Source organism: Strigops habroptila, chromosome 6 (assembly GCF_004027225.2).
Source record: "Strigops habroptila isolate Jane chromosome 6, bStrHab1.2.pri, whole genome shotgun sequence".
Taxonomy (NCBI): Eukaryota; Metazoa; Chordata; class Aves; order Psittaciformes; family Psittacidae; genus Strigops; species Strigops habroptila.
Genome location: NC_044282.2, coordinates 30652167 through 30675846, shown reverse-complemented (window position 1 = coordinate 30675846; position 23680 = coordinate 30652167). Strand labels below are relative to the sequence as shown.

Genomic DNA, 23680 nt, shown 5'->3' with positions numbered 1-23680 from the left:
CTGTAAAGTAAGTCATTGCTTCAGTCATCTCAAAGGTGATATGCCACTGTGAAGACAAAAAAGATTTGCATAGTTGACCCCAAATTAGAAGAAAAGGATTGCAACAACTCCACTCCACAATTAAATACCTGTGTGCATGCCCTTCATTATGAAGGCATTTCAGAATTCCCCATTCAAAGTTCTTAGCTCCAGATAGCCAAAAGTTAAGAAGCAAACTTCACCTTCACAGTAAGAATGGCACAGCCAGATTCTTTACAGATATGACATCTCCCAGACATTGAGATAATCAGAGTTTCAAAGGGATCCTGTGCAGCAGCAAGAGTATGTGGAAGACAGCAAGCCTAAGTACCCCAGCAGAGCTCTGCTCAGTGGACACCATAGGAGCAGGCATCTAAGAACCCAGTCAGGAGAGTAAGCATTGCAATTTTTATAGAACCTATCTGGCTAGCCTATGGCTACCTTGGGAGGTTTTCACTCCTAGATTTTTCCAGTCCTTCCACTTTTACCTCTCAAAGCAAGACACTGATAAAAGGACTCCTTTTGAAAAAGCATTTGAAAACAGGTATGACAAAGAAAGAGGGGTGGGGGAGGGCAATGGACCAAAACAAACAAAATAACCCCACCAAAACCCATTACTTGGTCTTTTCAGAGTTAAATTGAGGAAATCTTACCCTTTCTCCTGGAGGTCCCATTGGTCCAGGTGGACCAGGTAAACCTGGGGTTCCCTAGAGAGGAAAGGAATGATAAACTGTATCCATGACACAACAAACATCACTGCTATGCTAATCATCCAATTATATATACACACATTTAAATATTTAACTGTCTTTAGTTAATGCTTTTTTTGCATTTACAAAAATAAAACAAACCTTTAGGAGAAAACATTTATTTCATATACATGATATAAGAGTCTTCACCCTCACTCTACTTTTTACTTCCATTTCCTTATTAGCCCATAACTCAACTTCAAAACCAATTTTCAGTACTGTTCACACAAAACAGGTATATCTGGTTTACTGCCTTTACAAGCACGGCTTACAGATGTCAGCTAATCCTTCAACACTTGGTGCCAAAGCCTAGCTGCAGTCACCAACCATCTAAAGAAACAAAAATTAGACTCTTCCTTTATTATTCTTTCCCCCTCTATTGTCCTATTTTTTAACATTCTGCTGCTCTATTGTGCACACTCTAAATTATCTGTTTCTCTTCCTTCTAGCTTCTGGGTAAAGAATAACCCCTAAAATTAAATAGGTAGGCTACATTAGAGAACACCTAGGGATAATTTCATTCAGCATTGTGTAAGATCAGTACCATTTTTGTAGGAACTGGATATTGAACAGCCTTGTATCACGTTGACATGTTCTTCCACCTTTTCTGTCTAATCTCACCATACACTAAAATGCCACATTGTTTTCTACAGGACATTACTACTCAGAGTTATAAGGACTAATAAAACAGGTAAAGAATACAAGGCCCTTGTTCCATGACTGACTTTATCTGATATATAAAACTAAATCCGTAAGACCATTTAAATATCTCCTATGTAGTCTTTCTATTCCCAGTAAAATGAAGGATAATAAAGTAACCAAGGAAGGTTAGTTATGTCACCACATGTGCAGATCAATGACCTTAGATTATCCAAATCTGTCTGATTATCCAAAAAAAACCCCTATTTTTAGTCCTCAAAACCTAATCCTAGTTTACAATATGGAAACCTGCAAGTAACTGAAATGAAATATTGCTTTTTTCTTTCAGAAAGCATATGATTAATATCCCAAGACCATTTGACTTCCTAAAGTAGAAAGCAATTAGACAGCATTGCTGAAGAGGGATTCAGGAAAGGTTCTTCAACCTTTATTTTGGGAAGACATTTAACTGCAGGAGATCAGAAGTTGAGGGACCCTTCCTGGGGAGTTATCAGTGTATTTTTCCTAATCCAAAGGTTTGTTCCTGTACATTCACTACTGCCCAGATGGATACTTGATTCAGTACAGCTGTTCTTTCACTCTTGCTGTTTTGACTAGTTTACTGTTTCTTACATTTCACATTCCTAAGTGTAAGATAATTGTGTTTCCAAAACTATTGCTTAGGAAGATATGAGAAGAGTCCACAACTCATAGTGATGTCAAAGACAGCTGTCCAGCAGCCAACCTGCATCAGGAATAGTGTGAAATGACATTATCTTGTCTAAGCATCTACTTACCGATCGCCCTGGTAGTCCAGGCTGGCCAGCATCACCTTTCGTTCCTTGACGACCCTATAATTTTCATAAATTATTGTTAGAGATTCTGAATTACAGTAGATCAGCAGAATAATTAATTTGTGTAATGGATGGAAAATATTTATGCAAGATACCTAAATTAAGGAATTCATAAGCCAACTATGTGTTATGGAAGAAGTCAAGATACATATACCTCTTAAAAGAAGCAATACTGAACATCACAAATATTTGCAAATGCAGGATGACTGGTTGACATTTGATAAGGAAGTGACATGTCTTCTCAGTAAGAGAAACTGGTATCAATGTCTTCACAGGCAGGAAAGCAGGGAAGGGTTACATGTTTTCTCTCAAACTCCCTTACCTTTCTCAACTGATGAATAGAGCTGTCTACAGTCACCAAAGTTAAAGGCTCGGTCTTTTTTAAGTATCGCTATTTTTCTTTAGCTCATGGTCTAAAAGACATTACACACTTCCAGGACACAAGATGAAAAAGCACATAATGAAGCATTGCATTACCTTTCTTAACTAGCTTGTGTTCCACATACCCTACAGCTCTGTAGTATAAATGTATGGTCTGAAATCACATGAGCTAAATTTGACAATACAATCTTTATTTTCCACAGTGGCTTGCATGATGATCCAGCATTAATAATTGTTGATGACACACAAATAATCAAATAATTTGTAAACATAGCCTGCCAATGTGAATTACAATTGATATGAAAAATGAAATTACATGACTCAAAAGTAGTCTATTGTAAACTAATGAGAAGTTCCAGCAATGTTGCTATTTTCATTCTTCAGAGGTTTTCAAACTGAATGTGACAAATACATGTATTTATTATTGTCGTGTTCTGGCATGCGTTCTCAGCGTTGTTCTCAGGCTAAAGTCGAAAACACAGCACTGCACCAGCTACTACGAAGGAGAAAAATGGCTGCTACAGCTGAACCCAGGACAATTATGTTCCACATGTAAAAGGAATGTGTTTGGCCTTTCTTGCTGTTTGGCACCTCTAGGTCATCTTGAAGTTTTTCCTCACAGTATATAACAAAAAAATAAAAAGCATCTACACTGGTTAACAAAATCTGTCTACTTTGTCCTTACAAAACAGGTGTACCTAATCTCTATCTTAAAGCACATTTTGTTTTCCATTTCCCAAATTACTTTACACACTGAGAAAGTAACCTGGTTTCAAAAGCAAAATGAGACAGCATGCAATCAGACACCAATTCTATTTTTTTTCCATAAACTTTATATTTTAATCAAAAACTTACTTGAAAAAGTTCCTGATCATATTAAAATCCAAGCTAAACAGGAAACATCAAAATTATATTCCTGCTTTTAGGGTGATTACTTACTAAAATATGGCAAAAGCAGTCAATACATTCAGAATGTAGACAAAGGGTTACCTATGCTATCTGCTATGAAAAACAGAATCTGGTGAAACTTCATCAGTGTTAATAGAATTGCTCTGGCTTTGAAGGCACGTACATGAAATCGGAAGTAGCCTCTCACTAAAACATGCATGCTGATGTCAAGAAAGCCCCCTAGGAACAAAGGACTGTTTTGTATGTCTAGATCTAGGCACCCCTTGCCTCTCTGAACTTTCAGCTACTGATTTGAGCATGGAAAATACAAGTTAGGCATGTAAACCTCCAAGAAAATCTTCAGAGTAATATTGTGTGCTTAATTTTCCTGCACCTCAGTTTATAGTTTTGAATCCTAGAACTTGAAAGACTAGCAGCTCTACAGAAAAGCTGTGAGAGTGAAAATGGAGTAGCACAATGTACATTAGAACGCTTAGACTTTGTCCTTTCACGGGCATACCATAAGCACATGTAACAATCGGGATAGAAAACGCAACTGTATTGAAAGAGACCTGCTTCGTAATACTGCTGCATTGCAGTGAAAAGTAAATGTTAGGGCAAAGCTGCCACTCTCTTCCTAAGACTACCATTCCCTGTGGACACCCCTGACCCCACACACATTGCTACCCGCACTCAGAATGTCCACTCACCGGTTCACCTGGGATAGACAGCCCGTTGGGGCCCTGTGGACCTGGAGGACCTTGAGGGCCAGGAGGACCCGTCTCACCACGAGGACCAGGTGGACCCTTGAAGCAGAAAATTAAAGCAAGATTGTAAATCACAAACCCTGCTTAGATCTGTAATTGCAAAATCCTTTGGGTTAGACACTTCAGGTAAATCAGAAGCCTGGAGATATATTTAAAACTTCGGAACTGTGGAAACACTTATTTAAGTGGCATACCCTTTCATAAGCTATTCCCTGATTCACATTGGCAGTCTCAGGCCAAAACACCTTCTGGCAGTATTTAATTAGAAGTATAGCTGTCCCCTCTGTACAGAAGAAAGGACAACAATCCTGCAGGGTGTTTATTAACACCCTGCTGCACGTACTCTAGTTTGCTGATGTGCAGTCAATGCCTTTGAGGCTGCATATATACATAGACTGTGTATATATAGTCTCAACAGGTATGCTGCATACAAAAAATATATAGACATATTTCCAAATAAATTTTTAATTTCCATTCTTAGCTCAGCATAGAATTAAACATACAAAGTTTCATACAGGTAAGCATGTAGTAACATTATAGATGCATTCCAGAAAGATACTTACAGATGATCCAGTCAAACCCCTTTCACCTCTGGGACCTTTAGCACCTGGGCCACCCTAAATTGAATATTTGGAAAGAAAAATTATTCCATTCAGGGAAAGCAAGGGTACATCATACCAGTGTGCATTTTGAATCTTCTTTATCAAACACCTATGTGAAAGCCTAAAGTTTTGAAGTGTATAGATCACATTACTAAAAAGAGTACTAGAACAGAAGATGCATCAGAAACTCAGTTAAACCACATCAGCTTCAGCCTTGACAATTCAGCCCATGAAAAATTATTGTCGTTTATGTCTCTGCAGATATAAACTTCTTCAATTTATATTCATCAAAATCTCTGGATACCTCTCTAGTAGACTGGCAGACAACTTAACTGGACTTCAGATTCCTCATGCAGCATTTTTGATAGCTTCAAAATAGAAGTACTACTGGGCTGAGTATAATTCTTTATATTCATACCGGTAGGAGGATATCCAACTCATAGATTGCTATCTCTCCACATAAAAAAAGAGAGTAACTAACTAATTTATTTCCCTGACTGAGTAAAGAATCTTTCCTTGGAGTGAAATCCTGACTCTGTATTTAGGAAAAATATTTGCACGGTCCATTAAAAATATATTGTACATGAAGTGCAAGACAGCTGAGATTGGGCCAGATTCTTTCAACCTATCAAACAATAAGTAGCTATTCACAGTGATTACATTGGAAATATGGGAAAAGGATTATTATATAAGTAAGTAGAAGTGGTAGGAGCTGCTCAGCTGTGATTTAAACTAAGATGAAAGGGGAACAGATTACCATGACGTTACGGACATGTTGATCTCTCTGACTGACCTTTGTTTCACAAAAACCACAGATCAATATAAAACTACTTCCATAAATTTAAAAATGAGAAAATCTGTCCATTGCAAATAGTTCCTTACAGCTGGTCCAGGGGGTCCTGGAGGTCCCACACTGTCCTGAGTACAGGTACAAGCATTTGGAAGAGCTGGGCATTTTGCTTCATCTCTCTGAAAATACAATGACAACTGTTACTGTCATTTTAAAGAGAAGTACTTGATGGCAGCATACTTTTCTAAAACAATAACAGCAAGATTTTCTATTATCCTGTTTTCAAGTACAGGTAAAACACATAGCTAAACAGTGGTTTCCAAAAGTTTTTACAGGACCTTTCATATTTTTAGCCAATTTTCTTTGTGAGCTATACAAGACACTAACAACAGACACAGGTAAAATCAAATTCATATGTAGTTTCTGTAGTTCTAATATTTATATCCATTAGACAATCAGCTTGCAATGACAAAGAATAAACTAGTTACTTTTGAATGTTACTCTAAGAACAGATTAAATAAAAAAAAATAGTACAGCTATTCCATTCACAATACCTAGGATCTTAGATAACATTGAAATACAAAATATAACTGACATTTTTTCCATCATTCCTAAGCGACCCAGTTCTAGCACATCATAACATCTCCCTCAGACACAAAACTTCGAAATGCAGTATTGTCCACTGGCTGCTCTGACAACTGTGGTTTAGATCAGTTGTCAATATGAGATATAATACCAGAGTAATATTGATATGGTTAAATTTGCTATTAAAAATTATTTTCTGGATAGCTTCTGGTTCATTTATACTTACCATAGAAGGAAGGTCACAACATCTGTCTCTGCTAGTCCAAACTGGACTACATACAATATCAAAATTCTGGATTTCTAACTGTAAAAGAAAGGAGGACTCTTGAAAGATATTAAAGATCTTTCATAAACTAGATTTATGAAATCTAGTGGCATTATCATTAAAAATTACTCCAAAACCAGTTTATTTCTAATGTAGTTTACATCATTCAGACATTCACTTCTTTTTTTGACACTGTCAGAAAAAAATGGTTTAAAATTAGATTTTATAAATATATAAAAATTCATAAAATGAAATAAATAATAAAATATTTAAAACCAAGATTACATAAGGTTACAAGAACTTCAAGCACTGATGCTTGCTCTTGTTCTGGGGTAAATATGTGACTAAAGAAATATTTTGCAATACTTAATGAATATTACCAATGAACTTACACATTGTCTGAGTGCCTGTGCACTTCAATATGAAATCTGGCTGAAAAGCTTTTGGACCAGCTCTAAGGACTGAAGTCCTTGGGTCATATATTAATTCAGATTCATTTATGGAACTTTCCATTGAGATTACCAAAGAAAAGTTCTGCAAAAAGGCTGAAGTTGGGACCTAGGTAGACTGTATGGTAAAAGGGTTTCCTTTTTTTCACCTCAAGAGCTACGATCCTGTAGTTTGATACATGCAACCAAACACTTGATGGTGAGCACCAAGAGTCCTTTTCTCATGTTAGGGTTTGCACACATGGGTCAGATTGCAGATTTAAATCTTCTAATATGAAGCTTAGGTGATAGCATTGATAGTATAGTTAATCCATTAAGATAATTGATGTGCCCTTCATAGCAGCAGCCACTTTTTCATTATAGGCTTACAGATCATAAAGCCAGTGGGGATTACTCTGATCACTTAGAGTAAGACACACTATAGGTCTTGACAGAAATAAAACCTATTCATTGGAGAATGCCTTTTAGGAAAACAAAACAATGTTAATTCAAAGATTTCCAATGATAGAGAATCCACAGTAAATGGTTCGAATGGCTAAATGCTCTCCCTATCAGAAGAAAAACATTTCTGCTCTTGTTTGAATTTACCTGACTGCAACTTTCAGCTATTAGATATTTGTTCTTGCAATTCTGCTAGAATGAGAAGGTATCAAACCCAAACTTCTCAGTTAAGTATATTGGGTCTTGAAATACAGACACTTAAAATCTTTAAGTGCAATTCTGGTTTCTCAGCAATCCTAAATCTTTAATAACTTTCCTCAGAAAATTTCAAGGGCTTGCATTAATGAATGGATTAATATTTATTGCTCACTGTTGCTGATCTCCGGTCGCCTTTTAGAAGTTTCCCAAGTATTTCATAGCCATCAGTTGTGATGTTCCCAGCCTCCTTAATTGGTTTTTCCAGTATTTCACTGCAGTCAATATAAATCTTAACATGTGATGAAGTTACAACAATATGGACCTGAAAAGAAGTTTAATGTAATATTTAGAAAAGGCACATAGGCATATTTACTTTAATACTTTAATATCATTTCACTGTTTAAGTAACACTGTTTTAAATTTTCTTCCTAGCAATCCGGCTATACTTTCAAATGGTGGAAAAAATCAGGCACAAGGAAAGCCTATAACATTAGTAACCTCTTTAAAATGTGTTGAAGGCCAATAAGATGTATACGGAAGCACAGCTAATACTATTTAATGTAATAGTTGAACTACAATGATCTATTTAATTGCTTTAAGATGGCACAAAAGTGAAAAATAAAAAGAATTTTTGAGAGGAAATGAATATAAGTTCTTCTTGTCCTTTTCTGGTGGCTGAGGCCACACAAGAGGTTTATGAGTCTGTGACTGCCCACTGGCTAATAAACTGTCTGTAGTTCAAAGGGTAGATTTAGATCCAAGGATTCAGGGTTCAGTTTCCACAGATGAATCAATCAGAGGCATTGGTTGCATTGAGATACAGAAAGTGAGCAGAGAAGCCTGCCCAGAAAAAGACAAAATCATGGAAGAAGCAAGAGAGAAATTTCCATGAGAAATTTGGCTACAAAAACATATGCCAAAATAAGGAGAAACAGGGAAGAAGAGGAAGAGATTAATTATTGGAAATAAGGGAAACTTAGAAGGGAGAAAAGAATTACTGTAGTAAAGTGAGAGTATGTTTACCAAGAGAATTAAGCATTGGGGGAAAACACAGTAAACCTTAAACAGAAGAACAAACAAAATTGAAGGAAAGTTTACCATTCCAAAAATTTATAGTACAGATGGCAAATGTTATGCAAGTGAATTTCCTACATTTCTGTGAAAACAAAACACATTCAGGAGTCTCCAAGAAAGAAACAAGGGTTGGACATTTTAGCAAATCTAATATGCAGTTGGTGGAATATCTTAAAGCAACAGAAAGATTTCAGTGGCTTTATATGCCTTACATACTGCATATACTTTATGTACAATATTATAACATCTATTTAATTGTTAAAATGTCAACACAGTAAGATAAGCAGTAAAGAATCCTTGAAGTATGTACTCATGTTTTAAAGCTTCTGTTATCATACTGCATAACCCTTCAGAAACATATTGCTATTTGATGACTGCTTAAAAAACTTGGCATAAAGTTGAAATAGAGATTCCCTTAAATGTCCTGAGTCAACAAGTGCCTCAACAATCTCTTGAGAATTTGTTCTTTTTTTCCATATTAAATATTTTCCCATGTGGAATTGTCTCCAAGGCATCAGCATAGTTTATCTAAAACTCTTTAAAAATTATGTATTCTATGTAATTGGAAGACTTTTGAAACTGCCCTCACTTTTTGTCATCCAAAATTCAATTGGCATCACAGTTTAATTCTCAGTGCTGTGTATACAAGTGGGGTTTTAATTAGCATTCCCAACAGTGTTTCTTGACCAAATAAAAATAATGGAAATATAACTGAGTGTGTCCGAAGTATAGTTTGGTACCAAACTTTGCACAAAATAAAATAAGCACTATACTCAGTTATTTGATTATATGATTAAATTTTACAGATTAACTAATGCATCAAGCAGTTTAAACTCATCACATATGTAATTTACTAATTCTGCAAGGTATCTAACATGCAAGTCCTTCTACTGGACTGAATTTAAATAAAGTAAATGACATCTGCATAGCAAAGGTATTTTCATTTGCAGACATAATTTAGGAGACAGGACTCTACATCCAGTGCTGAATTAGAACATCAATTTGAAAATGTTCAAACAGCAATGACTGTCGAGCATTACCCATGTATCCAAAGAAGCAGCAATCAAAAATAAGCAGAGCTTCCCTAAGTCATTGACTCAGCCAGCTAACTGCTGATTTAACAGCAGCTCTGAATTCCAGCTTGAATCTCATGGTCCAGGTACAAATCTAATAAAAGTAGGCATCTAGTTTTTACTGTAGATAAAACATCTCTGTATTCCATTCTGCTACATTTTGTTGAAAACAAAATCTTAACAGAAACATTCTCTTCAATTTTGAACATACCAACATAAAGCATCAATTCTGACCATTTTCAGTGCCAGAAGGCACTGAGGTTTCAAGAAAGAAAACATACTTTAATCTTTCTTGCTGGACCCCTTCTAACATAAAGTTTTATGGTGTTCTGGTCTACTGCAAAATGAACCACATCAATAAGCTAAGCAAACTATTATCCCATATGTACATCAGCAGAAAGACATACACTTATTATCAAATTTCCTGTAGCTAACTACTGTAAAACTGCAATCTAAAAGGGAGTCTACCATAGTAAGAATAAGAAAGTATAAGTCGCCTGTCTCTCCAAAACATTCAGTTATAAATTTAATGACTGTCTCAAGCAGTCAGGATTTTTCCTATGGGACTTGCCAGATTCAACAGCTTTCACCATAGCTATGCTATGCAAAGTGTTCAAGTATGCCAAAGTAAATTTCCCTGCACAGTTAGGTGTAGTTAACTGTGCTTCACTGAATGAGCTAGTAAGTCATCAAATGAAAACCACAAAAATGTGTGATATTTTGGAAAACATATTCACGCATTCTAAAGATTTGTCATTTCTTTGAAACTGGATGGTAGGAGAAATTGCAAAAGTACCTCTTGAAATGTGTTAATCTTACTTTCCTTCCTTCACCCAGCTGAACCCACTGCTATTCTTTACTTTAGGAGCTAATCAACATGGCTGATACCTAGGGCTTTCCCAGCTGTGAGTTGTGAGTTGTGGAATCCCATGGTGGTATCATTAACAACTTGACTCAGCACTCAGTAATCATTCTGGAGAGAACCCAGAGGAGTCAGCTCAGTTACATGGTGAAAAATCCCAAATACAGCTCTTTAAATCAAGGCTACTCCTGTTACTTCAGATACTATCAACACCTGAACTTTTGATTTCTTCCCAGGAAAAAAAAAAAAAAAAGAAGGGGAATGACACACTGCACTAAATAACTGATACATTTTTGCTTAGGAAATAGTCTCACAAGCAAAAATTCATAGTTCGAGAGCTTTAAGATAATTTGCAAATGGCTGTTAGTCCTGTACATTATTTGGCATCTTAGGATTGTTTTCATATGTATGTAACTACTAAAATAATAAATTTTATTTCCTAGCTGTTTTCCACCAGCAAGTGTAATTAAACAGTTATGCATAACTGGTAGTATTGCTGGGGTTGCAGGTTGTTCCTCATTTGCTCTGATAAATGAGCAGTGCTTCACTGTAAGCACTGTCAGATAATTCTGCTCAGCTCTATCACATTTAGAGGAACTACAAGAAAAAAGTTAACTCAATGTTTATGAAATTAGCAGCAGATACTTAAACCAACTTTCTACAGCATGTAGAAAGCTTCACACCACCGACTTGAAGAAGGGAAGCCTCAACTCACACTGAAATCTGAAATGAGGCATGCTACATGCTGTTCTGCCTTCCTTCCTGGAGATGACTCAGCTTTTATACCAAAACAATATCTATGCTAGAGTTTACTGACAGTTTTTCTCACTCCAGTAGATTAATACATTTCCTTAAAATTCAGTTTTCCTACCCAGTATAAAAAAAAAAGGGGGTGGGGGGGGCAAAAAGCCAAGTGCCAAGGACAAAATAGAAGCTGTCTAAAGCAGGTACAATCCAAACCCACTCATAAGTATCAGTTACAAAGCCAATGACTTAAACATTTCTTCATATATGCAAAAACAATTAGCCATTAAATAAATTATAAACCAAGAATAATTGGATATAACAAAGAAGTAATTTGGGAAATTATCCTCTGTCAAATTCTGAGGAAACCAATAGCTTTTATAGTACTGTGTGATTTTTGCAGTCATCTGTGTTTTAAACAGATGAAGTCACAATAGCTGGCACCAGCTATCTTTCTCTGCTTTCAGCCTAGCAGAGCTAGGTTGACAATGTGGCCTCTAGTATCAGCAAGCTGACAGAGGCAACCTCTTATCAGTATCCTTGAAGGAATGCTCGTAGTGACTAGTCATGAAGGAGAGAGTATCATAAAGAAAACAAGTGTTATACTCTAGCCATATTTAGTCATCAGAAGAAAACTAAACTAAACAAAAGGGAGATAAATGAAAAGATGAGAATATGCATTTCAGCTGACCAAAAATGTTGCAACTGCAAGTCATTTTATCTTAAACATACATACTTAACATGGAAAGAAAATATTTTTAAATTGTGTTTTAGATATATATATGTAGCCTGAACCAAACACTTCCTGATGACTAGAGGTAAGGAAGCCTGGCAGGATCAAGTTTTTATAATTAGGTGCACAAAATGAGAAAAGCAAGCACAAAACTATCACAATTGAAGGCAGATGCAGTAACATGTAAGTATTTCACTAGCCATTTTGACGATTCAAAAAACATGAGCTTCATTGTAAATTACAAAGAGATTACACAATCTTTTATGAGCTCTTTCCCATGATTGTTTTTTCCTCAGTTAATGTTACTTTGTAATATTTTAGGCCCAGTGAATCTAAGCCAGAAATACACCAATACACATTCACACACACAAAACATCCATATACTTGTAATATGTTTTTTAAACATATGAATCTTATTCAATGTGCTATTCATCTCCAAAAATTGATTCCCTGCCTTTATAAATCAACAGCTACGTACTTTCTGTGGGTATATCTTCCTCTTCTCTGAATGATTTCAAACCATCACGCTACCCTCCAATCTTTTCTCACCACAACTGCCTTTCCTATTCTTTCTAGTTTATCTTTTATTCTTCTTTTTTCATGTGTCAGGAATCAGGCTATGATGTCTTGTTCAGATACATACCCCTGCTTTCACAATCTTGACAAATCTCTTTCATTGGTTCAAAGAAGAGCTGTAACTTCAGAGATCTTGTTTTATATGACCTGTAAGTCTCTATGTTAATTTATAGTACTGTAAAAAGACCGGTCACTGACAATGACTTCTGCTTGCTTGTCTTTTGTTTCAAAGAACAGCACTTTGGAAAGCAAAAATCATAATTTCAATCCTTTACCTTATGGAAACTTCCATAAAAGATTTTCTTTACTTCATCATTATCAAAAGTTACAGTTTGAACCTCTCCACTTGTATCCTTGTTAAAGAATGACAGCACTTTGCTGGCAGCTGCAATAAATGAAAATAATAAACGTCATTTCATATGTACTACTGAAAACACCATCCTAAGAGACACTTACAGATAAAATGTAGCATACCACTCAATTCGGTAAACACAGGTTATAGATGGTCTTAATGACCCATAAGAACATAGATGTATTTTCCTTTTGTTTTAGAGGTAATACCAAAGTTGAAAGGTAGCTTAGGTGAACTATTCTTAGTTAAAAATAAAAAAGTAATTGATGTACAAAGTAAAAACAAAAAACTCTAAAAAAAAATAAATATATTCCTTTTACCATGTAGGAATGCTTTGGGTTTGGAAATATTTTAGAAGAATGCATGCAAAGTAATGTAAAGCATTAATTCTAAATGCAATAAACATAATCATCCTTACGATCAAGCACAACTCCAACTTGTGGTTTGTAATCTCTGTCTGTAATCTGCCAAATTGCAAAAGGCTCATTGGGGGATTCAGGCAGAAGACGGAATAACAGAATGATAGTGTACGCCTGTGGCAATCCCTCTGGGTGAATCTCCCTGTTAAGACAATATGAAGACACTTTGTCACATGGATACATGAGGAAAAGAAGATCTTCATAATTTTCTCTTTTTCAAAGAAAAGACATGAGAGTATCAGGGAAACCACAGTGTTTAATGGAACTGAACATTTTAACTACTCTCTCAAATAGAAAAGTACTTTGTGATAAAAACTACCACATTATTTGTTAAGATGAACTCACAGCCTGTCCAGGCACCATGGTTATGGAGGAATCCAGAATATGACCAAGAACTCTTGGAGATGTATTCTTGTAGCAAGATTCCGTATAAACTACACATATTTAAAATTCCTTGATGATAAGTAAAGAAAAACGGACTGCAGCATTGCTCTGGCCTGTTTTAGACAGGCAACAGAAAATAACACATAACTACTGCTGCCCTTGAGGCACAAATACAGTGAAGGAGATATTTACTATATTCTCTGCAATTGGTGATGTATTTGGGCTCTGCATCAGTGGCAGAGCTTTAGATTTGTGATGTTCAGACTGTTAGACATTAAAAAAGCAGAAAGCCAAAAGTAAATAGAAACATGCATTAAATGGCCTCCAGCAGTTTCTGAAGGGGAAGGGACAGAAGGCAGGACTGTAAGAAAGGAGGTAGCTTATTCTTCCCCTTAACTATTATAATGAAACAGAGAAGGGGATTTGGCCTCATGGACATAAATATAGAAACCTCAAAAATGGAGAAAGGAGGTTCTCTGTATTTTAGGCAAAGCTTATGTACCCATACAATTATGGGCACTGCAGTAATAACCACATCACTAAGTCAACAACATCACACAGCACAGTGCAAGAATGAACATATTGAAGTAGATATAGCAACACTATTTATAAGTCGTATACCAAGTTGTTTCAGATATGGAAACTACTATGCCATCAGGATCAGGATGCTTTTATTACTTTGCTGACTCAGTTTAAAGTGAGTTTTATTTTCTAGCATCTAACGAAAAATAAGCGCCCAGAATATACTGGTAAGTCTACTCCACCTCTTACAGCAGACAACAGACTATGTATCACAACATTCTAAAAAAATTTAGTAAATATGAAGTCTGTCTCTTTATTGTCCTTTTTACCCTACTAAATACAAGGTTTGTCTTAAGGTAAGAGAGTTGCAAAATTGAGATTGTCTTTACTTCCCTAGGCCATAAAAATCCAGGGTGTCAGAAACCTATCACTCCCACAGCTATAATGGCATGTCAGTGAACTCAGAAAGTCCACAAGTCCTTCACCTTTAAAGTTCTGAGCTGAGAAGGCCAGCAAAAAGAAGTTATTTCTTCATATACTTCAGCTCCCGTGCCTGTGATCTGATCTTTACCCAGTCCTGCAGAATTGCAGATTTCAAAAGCTTGTGTGGAAAGAAGATTAAATTTTCTCAAATTTTGTAAGAATAATGGGCTACCTTTAGGCATCTCCTCTGACTCAGAATGACTTTTTTTGAAACTTATTCAAATAGATGAGAGAGGAACAAATGTAAAAAGGAGAGAGGTACTGCTCCCCTCTTAATAAAACTGTGCTTTTTGGGGTTTTGTGAAAAAAATGTTGGCAAGAATGACCATATATTTATTACCCCTCCATAATCAAGGTCTAAGACTGCAGGCCCTTGAAAACTCCACTTCCTTAGCCAAATATGGCAACTCAAGTAGAGCAGAAACTACCCTAATTGCATCAGTGTGCTACCTACTGCAGTATGATGGTGCCTCTGCAAAAAGTGGTGCTTATCCCTCCATACTGAAACCGTTTCCCTCCAGGAGCACTGAGCTCTTTGTACGATGGAGGCTGGTGTTCAACTGCCTAAGGACAAACCATGGATTACATGCAACTCAAATGGTTGAGAAGCATAGTATTTGAGAACAACAGACAACTGGACTAACAGCAAACAGATCACAATGGAAGAAAGAGATTAGCATTTAATGAGAACAATGATAGATGTTCTTTGGAGTATATTTCTTGGAGCTCAGTAAAAAGAACATTAAATAAATGCATCTTCCATAACATCATACTAATACTGTCATCTATAAACTCTGCTAATCCTTCCTCACCTGCTTGCCTTAAATATGAGTCTTTCAAGTTTACTTACCGTATTGGCTGGCTGACAAAGGCATTTTTGTGGAGTCTATATGCTACATAGCTTGGGAAAGAGCCCGATTCCAGTGATATGCCTTGTACAGAAGCAAAATGCTTCTCTGTTAGATTATATGATTCCAGCATCTTGAAACCTTTAAATCCAAAGAGAAAATGAAAAATAAAAACACTGTAGAGCTGGAAAAGACACAAATGAACCTACACCAAAATATTAGACAGTTACTTACCAGGTGAAGTGTATCCCTCCAAGTAAATGAGAGGACAAGCTAAAAGACATGAAAAAACATATAATTAAAAACAATAAAACCTAACACGATATGAATATATATATACTTCATAAAGTTTTATTACCAAAAAGCCTGTGCTACTATGCATTATCAGCCAGCTTTATTTTACATTTATCTTATTGTGTTCTGCTTGGTGTACTGTTAAAATCTTTACTTGTTACTTTTAGTACGATATTTCTACCATAACAAATTCTATGGAATAAATATTTTGAGATCTAATTCATAAGAAGAAAGGAGCACAATGACGCAGTCTTTCCATAAATATTTAAAGCATGAGTCAGGCTGTATAATAGATGTCAGATTCACAAGGAAAAACTGCAGATTTATATGGCTCTTCAGGAGCCAGCAGTTGAGGCAGTTAGGGAGTACACAGTTGCACATGACAGGCTTGAGAATTTCTCATTTTTGCCATAGAAGGATTTGACTTGAGTAAACAACTGAACTTTATTTAGATAATTTTAAAACAGCATCACACACTATAGCTGCACCTCTTTAGCACCCCTAGACCGTGTGGGGGACCCACGCTGGAGCATTCTGTTCCTGACGGACTGCACCCCATGGAAGGGACGCACACTGGAGCTGTTCATGAAGAACTGCAGCCCGTGGGAAGAACTCATATTGGAGAAGTTCATGGAGAACTGTCTCCCATGAGAGGGACCTCACACTGGAGCAGAGGAAGGGTGTGAGGAGTTTTTCCCTGAGGAGGAAGGAGGGACAGAAACAACATGTGATGAATTGACTACAACCCCAGTTCCCCATCCCCATGTCCTGCTCGTGGGGAGGAGGAAGGGAAATGGCAGTAAAGACAAGCCCAGGAAAAAAGGGAGGGGTGGGGGAAGTTGTATTTAAGATTTGGTTTTACTTCTCATTACTCTACTCTGATTTGATTAGTAATAAATGAAAAACTAAATTCCCCAAGTCAAGTCTGTTTTGCCCATGACAGTAATTGGTGAAAAATCTCTCCCTGTCCTTACCTCTACCCATGAGCCTTTCATTATATTTTTCTCCCCTGTCTAATTGAGGAGGGGAGTGATAGGGCGGCTTTGGTGGGCATCTGGCATCCAGCCAGGGTCAGCCCACCACACAACTGTAACAATATATAAGGCTAATGGCAATGTATTAATTTGGGAAAAGGGAAAATAATGTCTTCTACTCACTTGAGGTAGCTGTCTCACACACAAAGGTGACAAGGTTATCTTGAATCTTTTCAAAGGCATCAAAGTCATCAACAATAAATACATGACGCTCACTGGGCTTGCTGGCAATCTTGGCCAGCTCATTGTAATCTACATCGGCCACACCAACCACAAAGATACTGAAGCCTGTAAAAATAACACTTGTTACTTGAAACGTAGCAAACATACATTACCATTTTTCAGGTCATTATTTCACAACCCATCTCTATCATTGATTTCTCAGGCTCTACCTAGTCTTTTATCTGGCCTTCATTATGAGCATACATTCTGAAGGTCCTTTGACCCCATCTAAGATCAGGAGGGATTAAACTGATTTTTGAATCTTTTTTTCAAAACTTTCTCCTCCTTCCTTCATTGATTTTTATTGGGCATTGTCCAATCTCACACAGCCTTGGCTACATAGTCCCATCACTCTTTCATACAAAATGTACAATCCTCTCAATTCTACAGTATCTTAAATCTGTTCTGTGTGCAAAATCTCTGTGCAGACTATTAGTTATCCAGTTGTTGGTCTGTTGCCATCTCCTGCATGCTTCTCAGTTTCACTTTCTTAGGGTGGTATTCATCTCACCATTTTCTACTTTCCAAGTTAACAACAAGTCTAAGCTAGTTGTCTAGTCTTCCTCTACAATCAACAGACAGACATGGGCAAATTCAGAATGCAATTCATCTCACCTCCCTAAGATGCTAACTTCAAGACAGAAGAAGCCATTTTCTGCAGATGCCCATCTGTTGCTCTCTTCACTAGCCATAAAAGGACCCTACATTATGACCTTAGATTAGACATTTAGTTATTAGATGGCTTAAGTCAAATGATAAGAACCCAGACCCTAGAATTTAGTCATATCACCAGGTGTACCAGCATAATCTCCTTCTTTGCCAGGGTGATTTTCCTTAAATTAGTATCTCCTTGCCTTCTATGTCAGGTTTTTGTTTCCTGCTAATTCCTAGCCTTCACAGAATTCTGTCTCTGACTCATTTCTTCCTTTCCCTTCTCCCACCTAAGTCTCCATGTAGTAATTTGACCTGTCTTTGCCATACCTAAAGCAAGGAAGGAAAAAAAAAAACCCCATTGAACAATTCAGTACTATATAGGAAAAAAATCTCCCACAAAATTTCACTGACATTGCACAGACTTTGGAAATGCTACTTGGAGCCTGAAAGCAGAATTTACCTTTCTTGCAAATTATAAAGCTATCTTTATTTCCATTTTTAATCTTTCAGAAATAGGATAATTATCCCTCTGTAGCCAATTCTGGTGAAGCTTTGGCTGAAATACTCCGCCCAGTTTTTGCATTTAAGATGCAAAGAAACCAAACCAAGTAGAGAGGAGAGCAAAAACGATAAGAGGTTGAGAAAACATGATCAACAGCAGGTTGAAGGAAATGGATTTGTTTAGTCTAGAAAAGAGAAGACAGAAAGAGGAAATTACAACAGGCTTCAAATATGAAGGCCCATTACAGTGGAAAGTGATCAATTGCTTTCCTGGTTAACTGGGTAAATTAAAAGAACACAATAGCTTCATTAGCCTGAAGAAACACGTAAGTGAAACGTGAGGCAAAGCCTTCCAACTATTAGGCTAGTTAAGTACTGAAGCAGATTATCCAGGGAGACTAGAGACTTTTATGAATAGGGCAGCCAAACATCTTTAGAAAACCTCTAGACAGAGCTGATTTTTTCAGATCACAGAGGCAGAGATGATGACCACTGATGGTTTACATGCCTGTGATTTCAGCAAGGAAGTACATAATTTCCTTACTCAGGGAACAGAACCCCAGGTGGATCGTGCACTGATATGCAGAACTGATGAGTGCAGGGACAGGAATAGATTATTAGACTCACATAAGCCACATTCAGCAAATCTGAAGAGGAAGTGCAATGTTTCTCAGCTCAAAAGTCAATGAAGGAGTCAGTTCAGACCCAGCTCCACCAAAAGCACACACTTTAAATGGAGATCCACTGGTTTATACCCAGTAAAACATAAAGCTCAAAAAGCCAGGCCCATAACATCAAAAGCAGTAAAATGGAGCACAGTTCACAATGATCCTGGGGGTCCACACAGCAAGGAGAAAAAGAAGTAACCAAAATTCACATATATGAAACAATATGCATGAGGAATTACTTGAAAGTGTTGGGAAGCCACATCCTTCCCAGAGAGAAGGCTAGAGAAAGGAAAGGTAAGTCTGGCCCAGAGATTCTAAATCTCTTAAGTAGTTTTGCACTTTTCCCAGATACTCAGAATATGTTTCTGAGTCTATAAATTATGAGTAAGGGATTCCCAGATAACTGAAGCACCACTTATAATTTCATTGCTAAACACGTAAGGAACTGAAACAGCCAGGTAGTGTGAATTGCTTACCAGAGTGCTGTATGACCGTTGCTGCTTTCCTCACCTCATCCTGAGACCGACCATCTGTGACAACAACAAGTACCTTGGGAACACCTCTCCTCATACCACTCTCCCAAGTCAAAACCTTTTCTTTGATAAATGTTAGGGCTTTGCCTGCAAAGCACACAATGAACAAGGAGTCAGCCATATTATCCATGAGAAAGAATTATTTTGAAAGGGCAACAGCCACACAGCAAAACCAGAGGAACATAAAAACCTGATTGTTCAGCCATGCAATATTAGGATAAGGAGGCAGTTTCTGAAAATATTTTATGTTAAAGAAATATGATTACCACTCAGAATTACCTGTCCTTGTGTTTCCTCCTCTGTACTGAATATTTTGAAGAGCTCCCAAGGCCTGGGCCTTGTCGTCAAATGTATTCAGTTTAAATTCAGATTTTGCCTCATCACTGTACTGCACAAATGAAACCTGAAATGGAATATACCACAGCGCTGTCTCAACCTCCATGTTCAGACCAATAGCCTCAATTTAAATATTTATTGTGGTATATTAGTGAGCATTAAATAATTGAAAAATCTTTTTTCATATATGTATGATTATGCATATACATACATATCTACATACACTGATATCATTCCAGCAATATGCACACAACACTTCTTTCATTCTCTTTCGTGTATGAAATGTGATGTGATCTTAAATACAGATTATTGAATTATTCCTATTATTATGATGCAGTATATTATTATGATGCCTATTCTCTGCTTCTGAGCAGAGAATACAATACAATACAGAGATACGGTATCTACAAGCCCTCTTTCAGATTTGTTTAGGAAATAAAGAATTTGGCAATAGAATGTCAATAAAGTTGGATATATACAAAATTGTGTACTATCTTGCCTTAAATACTGGAATACAATCACTGAATGTTTATTCTGAAATTATCTGTTTAGTGGATCCATGTTGTCTATCTTTAGGATAGGATGAAGAGACTTCTGCAAATGCCTCTCCTGAAGGGATTCTGCCTACTTAGAGGGGTTCTAAGCAGCTTGATAAGACAAGGCTTATGGCATGCCAGCTTTCTTGCACTGTGAAATTAAAACGTAACCCTCACTCAACAGTCAGACTGTCCCCAAAACAGATTTCTGGTATGAAACAGAGAAAACCTAGTGTATAACAACTATCTAAGACAGTGTTCCAGTTGTTGATGCCCTGTACAAAGAAACAAAGATATAAAATTAACCATATCTTGCTTACATTTTAATAAAAATTACATATTTTGATGTATGGTTTGGACCATACATCAACCCAGTTTCTCTGCCTGGAAGATTCACACACACGACAACTTTTGTCTTCCAGAATAGTAACCTCTCAGGATAGACTGGATTCCCTTTGCATTTACAAAATGACCAACACATTTCATAAATAATTACACATGCGTACGCATACACGTGTTGTACAACAATCTAATGCAAAAAAAATGACAGCATTCTGAAAGGACAAATCACATGCAACTTTAGTAATTCTGCTTCATCTTCAGTTTCTCTCCAAAATGTACCCAATGGAAATAACAAACCTACCTGGATTCCAGCAGGATTAATCAAGTCAAAGGCTCCTACTGTATTAAAAACAAATTTCACTACTTTGTTGAAGTTATCATCACCAATACTCCAGGAAGCATCAGTCAAGAATACTATGTCTGCTTTGGCACCTCTGCATACTGAAAGACCAAGAAAAGGAACACTTAAAACACATCAATCATACCACTGTGAAATAAAGCACATTGCTTCAAAATTTGAAAATTCAAAATGCTAAATATTCAGCAAACTTCTATTACCATGCAGCCAACCTGGCAGATGGCTAATGCTCAATACAAAAACAGTTATTAAAATTTTTCAAAGAAAAGTTCAAAAAGTGAGGAAAAGCTCAAGAATCAATATTTTAAATTACTTTTTTTTTTCTCCTGAGCAGCTAACATAAAACATAAATTGTCTCCCGAGGGCAGACCAACTCACAGACCTGCTCCGGAGCTATAGGCTATCATGCATTTTTTCCCTAAATGCTGTTCTAAACCAGAAAATGTTGAAATCTGGTAAAGCTCAAGAGCAAATGGATGGCATTAGGAAACTGCTCTCAGACTTCATTTTCCTAAAATGCTGTGCTAGCTTTAAATCTATTTAAATTTATGAAAAATAGAATTAAACTCTGAACCAGTGGAGCAACTACATAAAAATAATGAGTAATTCTGCAAATAAACATACCATCCCGAGCTGGAGGGATTGTGGGAGGCGGAGGAGGTGTAGGTGGTGGAGTTGGTGCCTCCGTAGGTTTGAGGACTGAAATGAAATAATAATTTTTTTATTTCATATAAATTATTTAATTCAAGGAAAAGCTCTAGAGAATGTAATATATTACCATAAGAAAGATTCTAATCTTTTCTCACTAATCTAACCAACGTATCATTGGCAAAGAAAAATTTTTTGTATTACAATAATGAGATTAAAGCTATTGTTAAAACAAAGGTACATGATTTCATTATAACAGGAACACTTTTACATGAGCTGAGTAACACTGTACTCTGATAATGCATCCATTTTTCATCCAAGTGCTAGGAAACACTTGGTTTGAAGAAGAGCATAGAATTTTTCCTTCCCCCATAAAGTCCAGTTGACATTACACTGAGAGAAATGGGAAAGAAGATCACTTGAAAAAGGTATTGAAAGCCATTTAGGAGCAAGACAAGTTCTACAGTCAAAATTAAAGGTTCACAGCATCTATTATCTACCTGTATGCTCCCTGATAGAAACTGGAGGTCCCTCGAGGTTAGGGGTCTGAACAAAGATGGTAGCATTGTATTCTGTGTCTGGTGAGAGGCTGGTAAAACAATGGCTCGTTTCTGATCCACGTACTGTGATTTCCTGCCCTCTAGAACCTGTCAAAAAAAGCCCAATTGAAAGAAAGTTAGAAACCACTATTTCCCTTTTAATACGTGTACAAATAAGTGTAAAAATTAGAGACCTCTTTAGAGGAGGTTGGAGTGGATGGGACAAATCTTATTCTTGTCCTGCAAAAGCCTTTCTAGACCAATGTTGCAGTGTATTTGTGAAACCCAGGTAACTAGCAGATTCACAATAATGAAAGATAACTTGACAAGAAGCAGCAGTCCCTCTTTGAAGAGCTTTCACCACTCTACAAAACCAGGTAATGTTCAGAGCTTTAAAGCTCAACAAGATGTATCACGGCTTCTGGTGGGTGCTTGCCACCATCTCAAATAAGTGGTGTTGTCACTGAAATAAGACAATTATGTTTCCATAAAATGCAAAAAATTAAATGCACTTACCATCAGCTGGGTTTAACTTCAGTCTGTAGGAAGTTGCTGACCGATGTGGTGACCATCGGATACAGAAAGTATCCCAACCCACTTTGTAACTTCTTAGGTCACTGACATTCAAATATACTGTGAACAGAGATAAATTGTTTTCTGGAAAACAGTATGTAATGGATGAAGTACACACAAACGAGAATTATATTAGCAGTTCTGGTCCAGAATTTGATTTTTTTTAAATACTCACAGAAGGAAAGAGCAATTCTAGCCAAATCTCTTCATTTTCTGTTATGCCCTAGAGATCACAGCCTAGCTATTTACAAAGGCCGCAAGTCTGATACCTTTCCCATATTGGGTAACAACCCATTTTATGAGTTTTCATATGAAGTAAGTTGAGTTTTTTATAAAATAAGAAACTTCTAAAAATGAGAATCTGACACATATATATGGCAGTATAAAAAGAATGTACCGAGTCAACAAAACTCAGGATGCTTAATTCATCTTAACTGAAGAAATTTTTAGAAGTTTCTTAGCTGAGGCCATCAACAAAATCATCTCCTTCTGAAAAGCTGAAGTTTCAATCACTGGACATTCCTGTGAGATAAAAGCAGACTGGCAAAAAGCCTAGACCTGCTTAGCATGGTTAGATTCTGTAGCACCCTGGAGGCAGTTAAAGATTGACTCCAGCTATAGCTGAATAAAATTTTAGAAAGCAAACTAGAAAATTTTATATCATCAAATCAAAGATTTTATTTCCATTACTGTTCCCATGTCTACATCACAGACAAATGACAGATATCCTCCACGAGAGGATATTC

At 36.7% G+C, this 23680-nt stretch overlaps 1 protein-coding gene across 9 annotated transcripts in view; it reads right to left on the bottom strand.

Annotated features, from left to right (window-relative positions):
* Window positions 1–23680, bottom strand: part of COL12A1 (collagen type XII alpha 1 chain) — a 102009-nt gene that overhangs the window by 15615 nt on the left and 62714 nt on the right. For all 9 annotated transcript variants that reach the window (XM_030490230.1, XM_030490233.1, XM_030490235.1 and 6 more), the window contains 18 exons: window positions 22878–22994; window positions 22323–22469; window positions 21799–21873; window positions 21118–21257; window positions 19882–20005; window positions 19546–19689; window positions 17148–17312; window positions 15931–15969; window positions 15699–15837; window positions 13459–13601; window positions 12964–13073; window positions 7799–7948; window positions 6500–6577; window positions 5781–5867; window positions 4860–4913; window positions 4240–4335; window positions 2204–2257; window positions 672–725 (listed from right to left, as the gene is read on the bottom strand). In XM_030490230.1, coding sequence (XP_030346090.1) covers window positions 672–725; window positions 2204–2257; window positions 4240–4335; window positions 4860–4913; window positions 5781–5867; window positions 6500–6577; window positions 7799–7948; window positions 12964–13073; window positions 13459–13601; window positions 15699–15837; window positions 15931–15969; window positions 17148–17312; window positions 19546–19689; window positions 19882–20005; window positions 21118–21257; window positions 21799–21873; window positions 22323–22469; window positions 22878–22994 — 1916 coding nt within the window. The remainder of the gene's footprint in view (window positions 1–671; window positions 726–2203; window positions 2258–4239; window positions 4336–4859; window positions 4914–5780; window positions 5868–6499; window positions 6578–7798; window positions 7949–12963; window positions 13074–13458; window positions 13602–15698; window positions 15838–15930; window positions 15970–17147; window positions 17313–19545; window positions 19690–19881; window positions 20006–21117; window positions 21258–21798; window positions 21874–22322; window positions 22470–22877; window positions 22995–23680) is intronic.